The following is a 12,767-nucleotide window of genomic DNA, read 5'->3' as shown; positions in this document are numbered from 1 at the left end:
TGGACATCCTTGGTTCGTTCCTGATTTTAGGGGGGTGGCATTTGGTCTTTCACTGTTGAGTATGCCACTCACTATGAGTTTTCTTTTCTTTTCTTTTTTAAGATTTTATTTATTTGACAGAGATCACAAGCAGGCAGAGAGGCAGACAGAGAGAGAGGAGGAAGCAGGCTCCCCACTGAATGAGAGCACGATGTGGGGCTCTATCCCAGAACCCTGGGATCATGCCCTGAGCTGAAGGCAGAGGCTTTAACCCACTGAGCCACCCAGGCGCCCTCATTTTTTTTTTTTTTAAATGCACTTTATCGTGTTGAAATTCTCTTCTGTTCCTAGTTTTCTGATTGTTTTCATCATGAAAAGGTGTTTCATCAAATGCTTTTCCTACATCAGTCAAGGTCATCAGGAGTTTTACCCTTCACTCTGGTAGTGTGGTGTATTACTGGTTGGTTTTCTTGCTGGTGACTTTTTATGTCATTGCCAGCAGCATTCTCTCACGCATCCAGTTTTGAATATTTGACTAAGCCTCATTTTTTCCATCTCTGAGATGTTCGCTGTACGTCCTGCCTTTTCAGTTCTCCTCTCGGCCCCCTCCCTGTCTCATCACACCTGTGTATTTGGTGGTACTCTAACTCACGGGTAAGTTTTCTTTCCCTAGTCTAAGCTCCCTTTGAACTGACTGTTCACATGTACTGGATTAATCCCCTTAGAGCACCATTATTTTCCCTCATATTTATGCTCTGCTGAGGGACCTGTGATGATTTTCCATTGTTCATCAGATTAAGTCCAAACTCATACTGACATTTAGAACCTTTCCTAATCCAGTCCCTCACTACTCTCATGTCCTGCTTATTTATCACAAATAGAAACTGCACCCTGAGTCCCGCCTAACAACTTTTCATTTTACTGTTAGGTTTGTAACACTGTAAGCATGTAAATTTGATTTTGCCCTTATCTTTCTGATTTCTCAGCCTTTGAATTTTTGCTAAAAATGGTATTTTCTCTGATTTGTGAAGATGCATTCCATATGTCCTTATCGTAAAAGCTTCCTGGCCTCCTCTCTTGTATTTGACTGGGGCATGTATTCAAAGAAATGAGAAAGTATTGTCTTAATGAGTTCGACAGTATGAAAAAAGCAAGAACACAATGTTTCACACAATGTTTTATCACAATGTTTCATGAACACAGTGTTCAATATGAAAAGATATATTCATGAGCATAGGCCACTTCTGGAAAGATATATTGGAAACTATTAATAGTGGTTACTCCTGGGAAGTGGGACTGGGTTGGACAGAAGATAGAAATTCCTTTTCACTCTGTATTGTTCTGTGCTGTTGGAATTGCTCAGTGCATTTGAAAAAAAGAGATGAGAAACAATGATTACTTCCTTTTTTTTTTCCTGGCTTTTAATTCCAGTTAAAAGCCATATAAGAGTGACTACATCTTAAAAGCTTTCAATGCTTTTTAAAAACTTTGGGCCAGTTGATGAACTGGAACAATCCTTTTCTCCATGAACCTACTTTTCACGTCATGACAGCGAGTTGTCAGTAACCCTATTTCAGGCGGTTTAGTTTTACCCACCAAAACCTACTATCTGTCATTTTTTAGGGAGTCCTGTCCTTATGGCACAGTGTGGGTAAACCTGAGTTTGGAATAAACACAGATTTGTTCCTGGAAAGAAAACCAAGAAAGGACAAGGGACTTCCATGGCCGGGTCCTTGTTTTGTGGAAGGTGGGAGGGTCCGTCCATGGGAGGCTCTCAATGCATTTGAGACTCTGATGTCCAGACTGGATTTCTGGAGTTGCTGCTGTAGATGTCCTTTGATTCCTAAAGCTCTTCTTTTGCTTTCCTTGGGCATTTAAGCTTCTTCTTAAAATCGGAAAAGCCGATCTTTAATTTTGGAGGGAATTCTATTGGGCGCACTTACAAAGAACATTGGTACTTCTTTGGAGTAAAAGAACGTTTATCAGCTATTCACGTAGTTTCAAATTTAGAAATGTCTTTGGAAGAATAGACAGTTGATATCAGGAAATGTGTGCATCAAAATGATACAGCATCCCTGTTTGAAGGAATGGGACAGTCTAGAAAGCTTTGCACCACAATGCCAAAATAGATGTTTTAAAGCTAAAACTCTTAATTAGTAATCTCACAGATTTGCCTCATCTGATCAAAGGGAGTTTGATTTTAGTTGCAGTAGGATTTCACCAGTTAGTGTTTATTATAAAAACTTGATTACCTTAATGTTTTTGTTATGTGACTAGTACTGTTCCCTGCTTATTTTGGGAGGAAGGATGGTCTTTGCTTTAAAAGAAGTGGACTAGATTGGACCAAAGTCACCGAGTAGCTGAGGTCAGAAAGCTTGGGTTTCTTCTTTCTAGATATTTGTGTGTACCTGTCTGTCTTTACTGCCTCTGGGCAAGAAAAGAGAGTGCTTTTTGTTTTATGAAAACAATGTGAATTTAGCCAAGAAAATGCAAACTTGTTGGCTCTTGCCAGTTATTTGAGTTCATTATGCCTGGCGCACAGGGTTTGTCTTGTCTCACACTGGGTGTGTACTCTGTATAGAGAGCCTCATGTTTATGGTGAAGTTAATATTTAAATCAGCTTCTTGTGAAGTGCCCGGAAAAACTGAGTTAGTAATACATTAGGACTCTAATAAGCTTAATATGTCTGTTACAGTAAAATTAATACTTAACATAGAGCACTTTTTAGGATTTGGGTTGAAGGTACCACAGAACATAGGCTTGGCTAAATGTTCACGAGAGTGAAGTGTGTTAGCATGGCTTAATCCTTGTGAGATGTATTCGGGCTTATAATAGTTATCTTTGATTTGTGTTTTTGAAAAGAGATTTTATTTATTTGAGAGGGAGGAGAGAGAGAAAGTGCATGTGAGAATGCACGAGCATGCTAGCAGGGGGAAGGGGAGAGAGGGAGAGAACCCCAGGCCGACTGCAAGCTGCATGCGGAGCCCTATGCAGGGCTCTAGCTCACGACCCCGAGATCATGACCCGAGCCAAAGTCAAGAGTTGACACTTAACGGACTGAGCCACCCGGGTGTCCCTGATTTCTTTTAATTCAAGACATTTGATGACAAAATGGGTTTTGTAAGTTCTAGTTTCCTGATCTGCGTGATGATGATGATGATTCCTACCTCTTAAGGCTGTTGGAAGGATTAGAGGGATACAGAGGTGACTGAGGTTCCCCTAACAAAGAAGGTGTTTATGTGTTTGTCCCAACTGTTGCCAGCACTGTCCTTTAGATAAGATAGTATGTTATATGATTCTTGCTTTACGTGGGCAAGAATTTCATATTTGAAACAACTAGAGAGCCATATGATGAGAAATACCAGGTAAAGATGGGGGAGTCCCTTTCATTCACAAGCTCATTCCTTCCCTCAATATGGTAGTTTAGAAAGGGAGAGAGTAGTGTGGACCAGAGTTCTTGGGGTCGACTTTAAGAAGGAGGTAAGATGAATATAGCCCTTGAGTGCAGGTTGCCACAATGTAGGAGGCATTTCTGGAAGTAGTAAAAGTAACACCTGAAGGCATGACAGAGGATGTATTTGTGAGGTAGGGAGCCAGTAGGAGAAAAGGTTGAGCAGGTTAAATGTAGAATCAGTTAATGGTCTTTGAATAGCAAGATCTGGTTGGATTTGAATTAACATGTAGAATATTATTCTTGGAGTTGTGCAAAATGATTTTACATCGTTGTCATCTGTGCCCAGTAGCTTTTAAACAAGAGAAACTTAGAGTTTATTTTCTTTCCCTGTGTGTATTCTAGATGTATTAATGTTTCACTCTTCTCTATTTCCCCTGGCGAAAGGGGAGTGGAGCTTTAATCCACAGACAGATGTAATGATTGGTGAATTGTTTAACACTTGAATACCGAGTTCATTGATTCATATTTATTTGGCATTCTGAGATCTCTGAAACTGAGATGCTCCTTACATCGGCGGCCTCCAAGTAGCAGAGATGATGTCCTTAATCACTGTCCGCATGTGAATGGGCTTGGTCAGAGCTCTTCCTACTGTCATGACAGTTGAGTTATACCTACTGTTGGTGCCACGTGGTTAGTTTCCTTCCCACTTTAAAAGATCACACTGTGGGGTGCCTGGGTGGCTCAGTGCGTTAAAGCCTCTGCTTTCAGCTTAGGTCATGATCTCAGGATCCTGGGATCAAGACCCACGTTGGGCTCTCTGTCAGCGGGAAGCCTGCTTCCCTTCATCTCTCTCTGCCTGCGTCTCTGCCTGCTTGTGATTTCTGACTGTCAAATAAATAAAATCTTTAAAAAATAATTAAAAAAATAAAAGATCACTCTGTGATTCAACATTTAAGTGGGAAAAAAGCAAGTGGGTGAAGAAAGGCATAGAACAGAACAGGAGGGTAGAAGTTTGATTTAAAGTGAGGCAAAATACTCATCACTGGAGGAATGAGGTCAGTTTCAAATTTTCCTGCAAAGCTACAGTCAAGTGTTTTGGGACCCCAGAAAGGAAGACAGCCTAGGTTTATTGGGTTTTGTTACCTAAAACATGCAAAAGAACTGCTTGCCACATGCCAGGCAGGGCACCTGGAAATGGGGAAAAGTGCCATAGTTCTCCACATAAATAAGAAATTGTGGAGCTGCAGGAAGCTGGTGTGACCAATTCACATGTCTCCTGAGACTGTCGTGTCATCCTGACTGACTTGTCATCCTGTCCTAGTTTAAGTGGGCAGCAGTGTTTCTCCTTAGTGGCACATGTGTGTTCCTTATGAGTAATGGCCCTTAGATTCAGTCAGAAATAGCGTTTTCCTCAGGTACAGTCCTTTCCTGACGGTGGCTGCTTTGGAACTGACCCACTGCGATGTGATCAGGGTCGTGGTTGTGATCAGAGGGGTCTTGGGAAGATGCAGAGACCAAGATCAAAACACAGGAAGAAAGTAATTGCCTGGTTTCTCGTGAAACAGGTACTCCTGCCTGTCTTCCTTGTCTTCTCAGGTATAGCCCAACATAGAGTGGAGTGTAGACTCGAGGGAGGTGGCCCTTCGCTGGCCATAACCTTGTGTAAGTGCTGTGACCTCCCATGCCTGGGCTCTGTTGCATAGGCCTAGCACCGAGCCCGGCTTTGTTACAAAGGTGAAATTAGTTTATACAAATGTTTCTCACAATGCCTGGCTGACAGTAGGCAGTGTATGTCAGCTGCTATTTTTTGACTGGCATTATTTTCTGTGAATCTTAAGTGGCAGTGGGTGCACAGAGTAGTTTGAGGTGACGGTGTGATTGTCAACCCCACCGCTGTCTTGGTTCCAGTTCAGGACTAATGACGCTGCTCCCATCCTCCTCCCAATGACAGACGGTCCCTGACACAATAGTTCGACCTTACAGTGATGTGAAAGTAATGCGCATTCAGTAGAAACCATTCCCTGCATTTAAAACTTTGATCTCTCCCCAGCCTGGCACCACGTGTGACATGCTTTTCTCCGGTGACCCTGGGCAGGGCCAGTGTACTGGGTCGGCAACCAGTACACTTACAGCCCTTCTGCACCCCTACAGCCGTTCCCATTTTCACATTCAGAACAGCAATCTATACATCCCATGAGCTACCCAACACTTTAGTATAAAATAAGCTTTGTGTTAGATGCCCTTCTCCCGTTGCAGGCTAACGTAGGAGTTCTGAGCACATCTGAGGTCCGCTAGGTGAGCTACGATGTTTTGCAGGTTAGGTATATTGAGTGCATTTTCCACTAATGATACTTTCAACTTACATTGGGTTTACTGGCACGTTGACCCTACCATAAGTTGAGGAAGGTCTGTATCATCCCACGCTTCTTGGGGCATGTTGATTCTGATTTTTTAGAAAATCGTATATGATTGAGATACATAGATTCACACAATGAAATAAAATGGAATTAGAATTCAGTTGGGGAAGAAAAAGCCCTTTTTATTTTTATTATCATTATTTTTTTAAGGTTGTTTATTCATTTATTTATTAGACAGAGATCACAAGTAGGCAGAGAGGCAGGCAGAGAGAGAGAAAGGAAGCAGGCTCCCTGCTGAGCAGAGAGCCCAATGCGGGGCTTGATCCCAGGACTCTGGGATCATGACCTGAACCAAAGGCAGAGGCTTTACCCCACTGAGCCACCCAGGTGCCCCTATTATCATTATTTTTTAATTTTATTTTTATTTATTCTTTTGAGAGAGAGTACACTCAGGGGGAGGGGTGGAGGGAAAGGGAGCGTCTTAGGTGCACTCCATGCTGAGTGTCAGACAGGACCTGAAGCTCAATCTCACGACCCTAAAATCATGACCTGAGCTGAAGTTAAGAGTGGGACGCTTAACTGACTGAGCCACCCACATGCCCCCTGCAAAAAACTTTCAGATACATTGTTCTTCTAAAATTATGGAATTTGCTTGTGTTTCCAGCATTTGCCAAGGCTAAATCTGGACACCTTTTAGTCTAATAGCACTCTCCCTGTGTTCAGGCAATGACTGCCTTCGACAAGACTCATAGCCTCCAAGACTGCTGGTCTCAGCGGGGTCGGGTTCCATTTCTAGCCTGTGACCGTGGCCCATGACTAGAGCAGAAAGGCTGTTGCTGCTTTTCTGAGCACTGTGCAGGGCTGTTTCAGTTGGTTATTTCTAGTTGTGTGATATTTAAGTGTTGCATTGGGCCCTCAGCTGTTGAAAAACATAGGATACTATTTCTGTTACAGCTGACAGCATGGACTGCCTCTTAGAGACATATTACTAACTGAAAGATAGTGGACGGGAGTTATCAAGTATTGAATTGGGACTTAACTCTAGAATAACCTTAGGAATGATTTCCCCTCGCTGAATTAAATTTGAACTCTTTTTTAAAAAGATTTTATTTATTTATATGAGAGACAGCACGCACAACCAAGGGGAGGAGCAGAGGGAGAGGGAAAAACAGGGTCCCCACTGAGCAGGGAGCCCAATGTGGGGCTCCATCCCAGGACCCCAAGATCATGATCTGAGCTGAAGGCAGATGCTTAACTGACCGAGCCACCCAGGCATCCCTGATTTATTTCATCTTCAATAATCATCTGAAGAATTGGGCCAACCAGTTCTTTTTATTGAGCTTGCTTGTAAAAATTAGGTGTTAAATGTTAACTTTTGTCTTTGTGCAAAACAGGGTAAAATGTTCCAGTGAAGACTTATAAGCTGCAAAGGGATTATAAACTGATCTTGTGGTAGCTGAACGTTAACGAGATAGGTTTTTCCATGATTCGGATTAAATGAAGGGAAAGCACTCCATATTTTATTCCCCCTGGGATTTTATGTATAATTCAGAAAATCGTAGTTCCGTCTGTACTTCTTTTTAAGTCATCAAACCCGTAGTTTTCAATATGATGTTGGTGGTATCACTTGTTAATTATGTGACTGGAAATTTATTGTCAGTGAAAAATGACACACAAAAATGGCATGTGCAGTGAAGCTGAAAATAGCACATCTTGACATCCATGCAAATTCCCTGGACTCTTTGTATGACCTAGTTCTGGAGTACTCACGGAAAGAGAAACCTCAGGCGCTTTCAGCTACTACGAGAGCTAGATATTACATTTAAATGTTTTATTTACTTAATAGTTTTTACTCATAATTTTTCCACAAGCGCCAAAAGCATTTTTCATGATTAAGCTTTTAAAAGAGTAATGGATTTCACATTTTTATTTTATTTTATTTTATTTTTTATTTTTAAAGATTTTATTTATTTGTTTATTTGGAAGAGCACACCACTGCAGTTGGGGGGGTTGGGAGGAAGAGGGAGAGAGAATCCTAAACAGACTCTGTGCCAAGTATGGGGCCTGACATGGGGCTTGATCCCACAACCCCGAGATCGTGACCCAGTACCCCAAGATTTGGCATTTTAGAATGTGTCTGACAGTACCTCCTTTGGAGCTTTTCGGTTCTTGAAGGTAAATATACAATCTCACACCTGATTATCCAGGTTGCTTGTACTTAAATTCTTTAAACATATCCAGCTTTGCTTTGTGACTGACCTGTCTGTGGTTTGTTTGTTGTTTGTTTCTCAAATATAGAGCTGCCAAATGCTGTTAAACCAACTACGAGAAATCACAGGCATTCAGGACCCTTCCTTTCTTCATGAAGCTCTGAAGGTTAGTTTCAAGGCCACCGTTCGTCAACAGGCTTTAAAACAGTTGTCCATATCATAGTTAGATCAGGTCAAGCTATTATTATGCCAAACGAAAGTGCATATAGGGACAGGAGCTCTCTGGGTCAGATGGCCCAGTATCATCAATGATCCAGTAAGGTGGAGAAGCTGGGGACTGGGGGAACCCTCCAGGGCAAAAGAATGGAAGAAACGCATCAGTCAGTTGCATTGTATAGCCTTTACATGGATCCTGACTCAAACACAAACACACATTAAAGTCTTTTGAGTTAGGCAAGTTGGAGCTAATGATTTGAGAGTAAAACACTTGTTACCATTAAGGTGTGGTAGTAACATTGTGGATTATATTTTTGAAAGGTACAGTTCTGATGTACAGATAAGATACTTAAGATTTGCTTCAGAGAGTCTGGACAAGTTAGGCAGAATAGGTCAGATAGAGCATCACTTGATAATTGTTGAAGGTGAGTGATGGGTGCCTGGGCTTCAGCTATACGTTCCCCGTGTCTCTGCCTTTGTGTGTGTTAGAAAGTTGCCCTAATAAAAAGTTAAAAACAAAGAGAAATACGGTCACTGCTATAGAATATGGTAACTGCTTGGCATGTTTATTGTAGAGACTGACTTCATTTAGAATCTCTGTCTTCATTGCCAGCCCCCTTTTGACACACCAGGCCTCAGCTAATCTGTGAAATCGGGAGTGGTAGCATCTGGAGCAGTGGGAACAGATCTCCAGCAGGGTTTCATTCTTGTTTGCGTGTGGTGGGAAGTCAGAACAAGGTGGCTCCCCCTCCCATACCAGGAATTTGGATGTTTCGAGCATGGTACACTCACTGTCCTCCCCCGTACTGTCTTTCTTCTACTTTCTACCCTAGAATGAGGCCCTGACTTCCTCAGAATGTTACGGGGTGTAGTAAGGAATTAAACCAAAAAACTGACTCCTTGTTTATTTTAAATGCTGAGATGCTTTACTTTTGAAATCTCTGTTTTTTTTCCTCTTTCTTCAGGCCAGTAATGGTGACATCACCCAAGCTGTCAGCCTTCTCACTGAGGAAAGAGTTAAAGAGCCCAGTCCGGACACTGTTGCTACAGAACCATCTGAAGGCGAGGGGAACACGGCCAGCAAAGAAGCATTAGCAAGTAGGTACATGGTGTCTTGGTCCTGCCGTGAACTAGCGAAAAATACGTGAGTTTCCTATCAATCACATCAACCCTTTTGGAATGGTGCTAATAATAGTTAATTACCATTACAGTGTGCCAGGTCTATTTCTAAGCAATTACATAGATTAACTTATTCATTCATTCTGCATTTATTTAATGAACACCTACTATGTGCCAAGTGCTGTTTTAAGCACTGGAAATAAACAGAAGAAATAGTATCCCTGCCTTCGTGTAGCTTACTTTCTCGCGCGTGAGATCAACAAGTTGATGAGTAAATTGTATTGCATATTAGGATGATAAGTACCACAGAGAAAAGTAAAGGATGGAATGAAAGAAATGAAAAAAAGGAGTGCCAGGGATTGGATTTTTACTAGGTGGAGCCTTCTGAGAAGGTGGAAGGGAGGTGAGGGAGTCAGTGAGGTCTTAAAATGAGGGTGTACTGCTCAAGGACAGCCAGGAGGCTGTCCTTAGTGGCTGAGAGGTGAGGCACAGATGGACCAGGAGGTCCTGCAGTTTCCTTACATGGTTGGCTTTTCCTCTTGCTAGAGGCTAGCCCGAGGAGAGCTTGGAGCAGGAATGATGTTCACTGGTTTCCATTTCCTAAAGGTCATTCTGTTGAGAACAGAATTGCAAGGGGAGGTGGTGAGCCTGGGTCAGAGCAGGGAGCCCCGGACCATGAGGCGGCTTTGCAGGTTCTGGGGGCGTGGGTCAGCAGGTAGTGGTGGGAGCCTGAGGAGCACCTGCCGAGTGGGATTTGCTTACAGCAGAGATAAGGGGTGTGGAAGAGAGAGGACTTAAAGGTAGCTCCTGGGTTTTTTCCCTAAGCAGCAGAAATGCTGGCGTTGCACTAAGCACCCTGGAATGACTGCTACTAGAGCAGATCTGGGTGGCAGATGATGAGAGTGCTGAGTTTGGGGCACCTGCTAGACGTCAGGTGGAGTGTTGGAAAGGCAGTGAGGATCCAGGCGTGTGGCTCAGGGGAGGGATCTGGCCGCAGAGAGAAAAAACTTAGAATCATAAACTTGAGAATGGGATGCGAAGTTAGGGGACCATGGGAGCTTTTCAAGGGGTTGGGGTGCACGGAAGAGAACGCGTCAGTGATTGAACAGTGGACATTCCCAGTGCTCAGAGGCCAGGGTAGGTGGACAGTGTCCAGGGAGGTTGGAGGAAGCCCAGGAGAGCTGGGAGAACGGGGCTTTGGAAACCAAGGAGGCTTCCTGGAAGAGGGAGCCATCAACTAGGGCAGATGGAGTTAATGGATATTTGGACTTTTGCAGTTTTGAGCTATTCTGATCAATGCTGTTATGAATATCCTCGTGTGTATCTTTCAGTGCAAATAATAACTCTTTTCATCCGATGTTTTTCTTTTTTTATTTTTCTGTTTATTTTTTTAAAGATTTTGTTTATTTATTTGACAGAGAAAGAGACAATGAGAGCAGGAACACAAGCAGGGAGTGAGAGAGGGAAAGCAGGCTCCCCGCCGAGTAGGGAACCCGATTTAGGGGTTGACCCCAGGACCCTGGGATCATGACCTGGGCTGAAGGCAGATGCTTAACGACTGAGCCACCCAGGCGCCCCTCTTTTTCTTTTTTTAAAGATTTATTTATTTGAGAGAGCGTGTGCACGCACACACACATGTGAGCTAGGGAGGGGTAATGGGGGAGGGAGATAGAAAATCCCAAACAGGCTCCACAGGGTACAGTCTGATTCCTCACCACTCTCTGGCCCCATACAGCTCTGCAGTTATCCTAATACTAAAGGATACTTTTATTAAAAAGACTTTACTTACCCATTGATCTGTAGTAACAGCTCTGTGTTATATTGGATTTTCAAGTTTCCCATTCTGTTTCACTGAGTATCTGTTCTTAATTCTTTAGGATATATACCTATATATATTTGTGCCTGGCGTGCATATTATATATACCCAGATACATATATATATTTAGAATATATACCCATATATATATGGGGTTACTTGGTCATGTAACAATCCTGTGTTCAAATTTCTTGTTTTAATATTTCTAAAAGAGGATGGTTTTCATAGCTGCCACATTGTCACATTTTAAAAATTAATAATTCCTTAATCCCAAAGACCAGTGTAGAAATCTCTCTGTTCATCTCATTAATGATATGTCTCCATTTGGTTTGTGAAAATAATGATCCAGGTGACGTTAAAACATTAAATATGCTTGAGTGTCTTTTAAGACACTCTCTATCTATAATTTCCCCCTCTTTCTTTCTTGTACTTTACGGTCCAGAGAAATCAGGCTCTTTGTTCTCTCAGATTTCATGTGTTCTGAAATTTGCTGATTTCAATCAGCAAATTTCCTAGAGACTTAGATGCTTAGTTGACATGACGGTGTCACAGGTAGTGTCGTGTGTATAGTGTATCTTCTGTTTTGTCATAGCGAAGAAGCAGGTGATGTCTCATTGCCCTCTGTGTGTTCAGAATATTATCAGCTTGATCTGTTTATTATAAAATCCCCCACCTAGTGTTTTCTGCAGCCACTGGTGATTGTTGCTGCAATGCTTTTATTTTATTGGCGATTTCATAATTTATTAGTTGGGATTCTTTTTTTTAGTTGTTAACACATAATGCAAAGTTTACCATCTTAACCATTTTTAAACATAACAGTTCAGTAGTATTAAGTATGTTTGTATTGTCGTGAAACAGATCTCCAGAATTTTTTTATCATGCAAAACTGAAACCTGTGTCCACTCAACAGTAGTTCTTCATTCACCCTCCCTTCAGCCCCTGGCAGCCACCGTCCTGCTTTTCTATGAGTTTGACTGCTCTGAGCGGAATCCCACAGTATTTGTCCTTGTGTGACTAGCGTCCTTCACGCAGCATAATGTCCTCGAGGTTCATACCATAGCCTGTGCCAGGGTATCCTTCGCATTCAAGGCTGAGTCCTACACTGTTGTATGGAGATAGTACACGTCGTTGCCCATTTATTCATTGGCAGGGATTTGGGCAGCTTTTACTGCCTGGCTGTCATAAACAGTGCTTCTGTGGACACGGAGGTGCAGAGGAGGTGCAGAGATCAACTGGAGACCCTGCTTTCAGGCCTTTCAGATGCATACCCAGAAGTGAGATCCCTGGCTCAGGTGGTCGCTCTATTTTTATTTCTTTGATGAACCCTTGTACTGTTTCCCATAGCTGTCGCTGCACCATTTTACAATCCGGCCAGTGGTGCACAAGCCTTCCGAAGTCTCACCACATCTTCCCCAACACTTGTTATTCTTTGTAGGTTTTTCTAATAGCCATCTTGGTGGGCTTGAGGTGATAGTTCAGTGTGGTTCTGATTTACGTATTTCCTTAATGGCTGATGATGTTGAGTGTCTTTACATGTATGCTAATTATCTGTTTTCCCTTCAGTTGCTTGTGCTTTGGGTGTCATCATCATCTCTAAGACACCGTTGCCTAATCCAAGGTCATGAAAATGTGTGCCTGTGTTTTCTTCTAACTCTTCTAAGAGTTGCTCTTGAGGG

The 12,767-nt window shown here is 42.5% G+C and overlaps 1 protein-coding gene across 8 annotated transcripts in view; it reads left to right on the top strand.

Annotated features, from left to right (window-relative positions):
* USP28 (ubiquitin specific peptidase 28) overlaps positions 1-12,767 on the top strand; it is a 56,884-nt gene that overhangs the window by 6,952 nt on the left and 37,165 nt on the right. For all 8 annotated transcript variants that reach the window (XM_082682600.1, XM_082682597.1, XM_082682602.1 and 5 more), the window contains exons 2-3: positions 8,029-8,106; positions 9,122-9,254. In XM_082682600.1, the coding sequence (XP_082538726.1) occupies positions 8,029-8,106; positions 9,122-9,254 (211 nt within the window). The remainder of the gene's footprint in view (positions 1-8,028; positions 8,107-9,121; positions 9,255-12,767) is intronic.

Source organism: Mustela nivalis, assembly GCF_964662115.1.
Source record: "Mustela nivalis genome assembly, chromosome: 9".
Lineage (NCBI taxonomy): Eukaryota > Metazoa > Chordata > Mammalia > Carnivora > Mustelidae > Mustela > Mustela nivalis.
The sequence above is the reverse complement of the archived record's forward strand: the minus strand, read 5'-3'. Positions and strand labels throughout refer to the sequence as shown.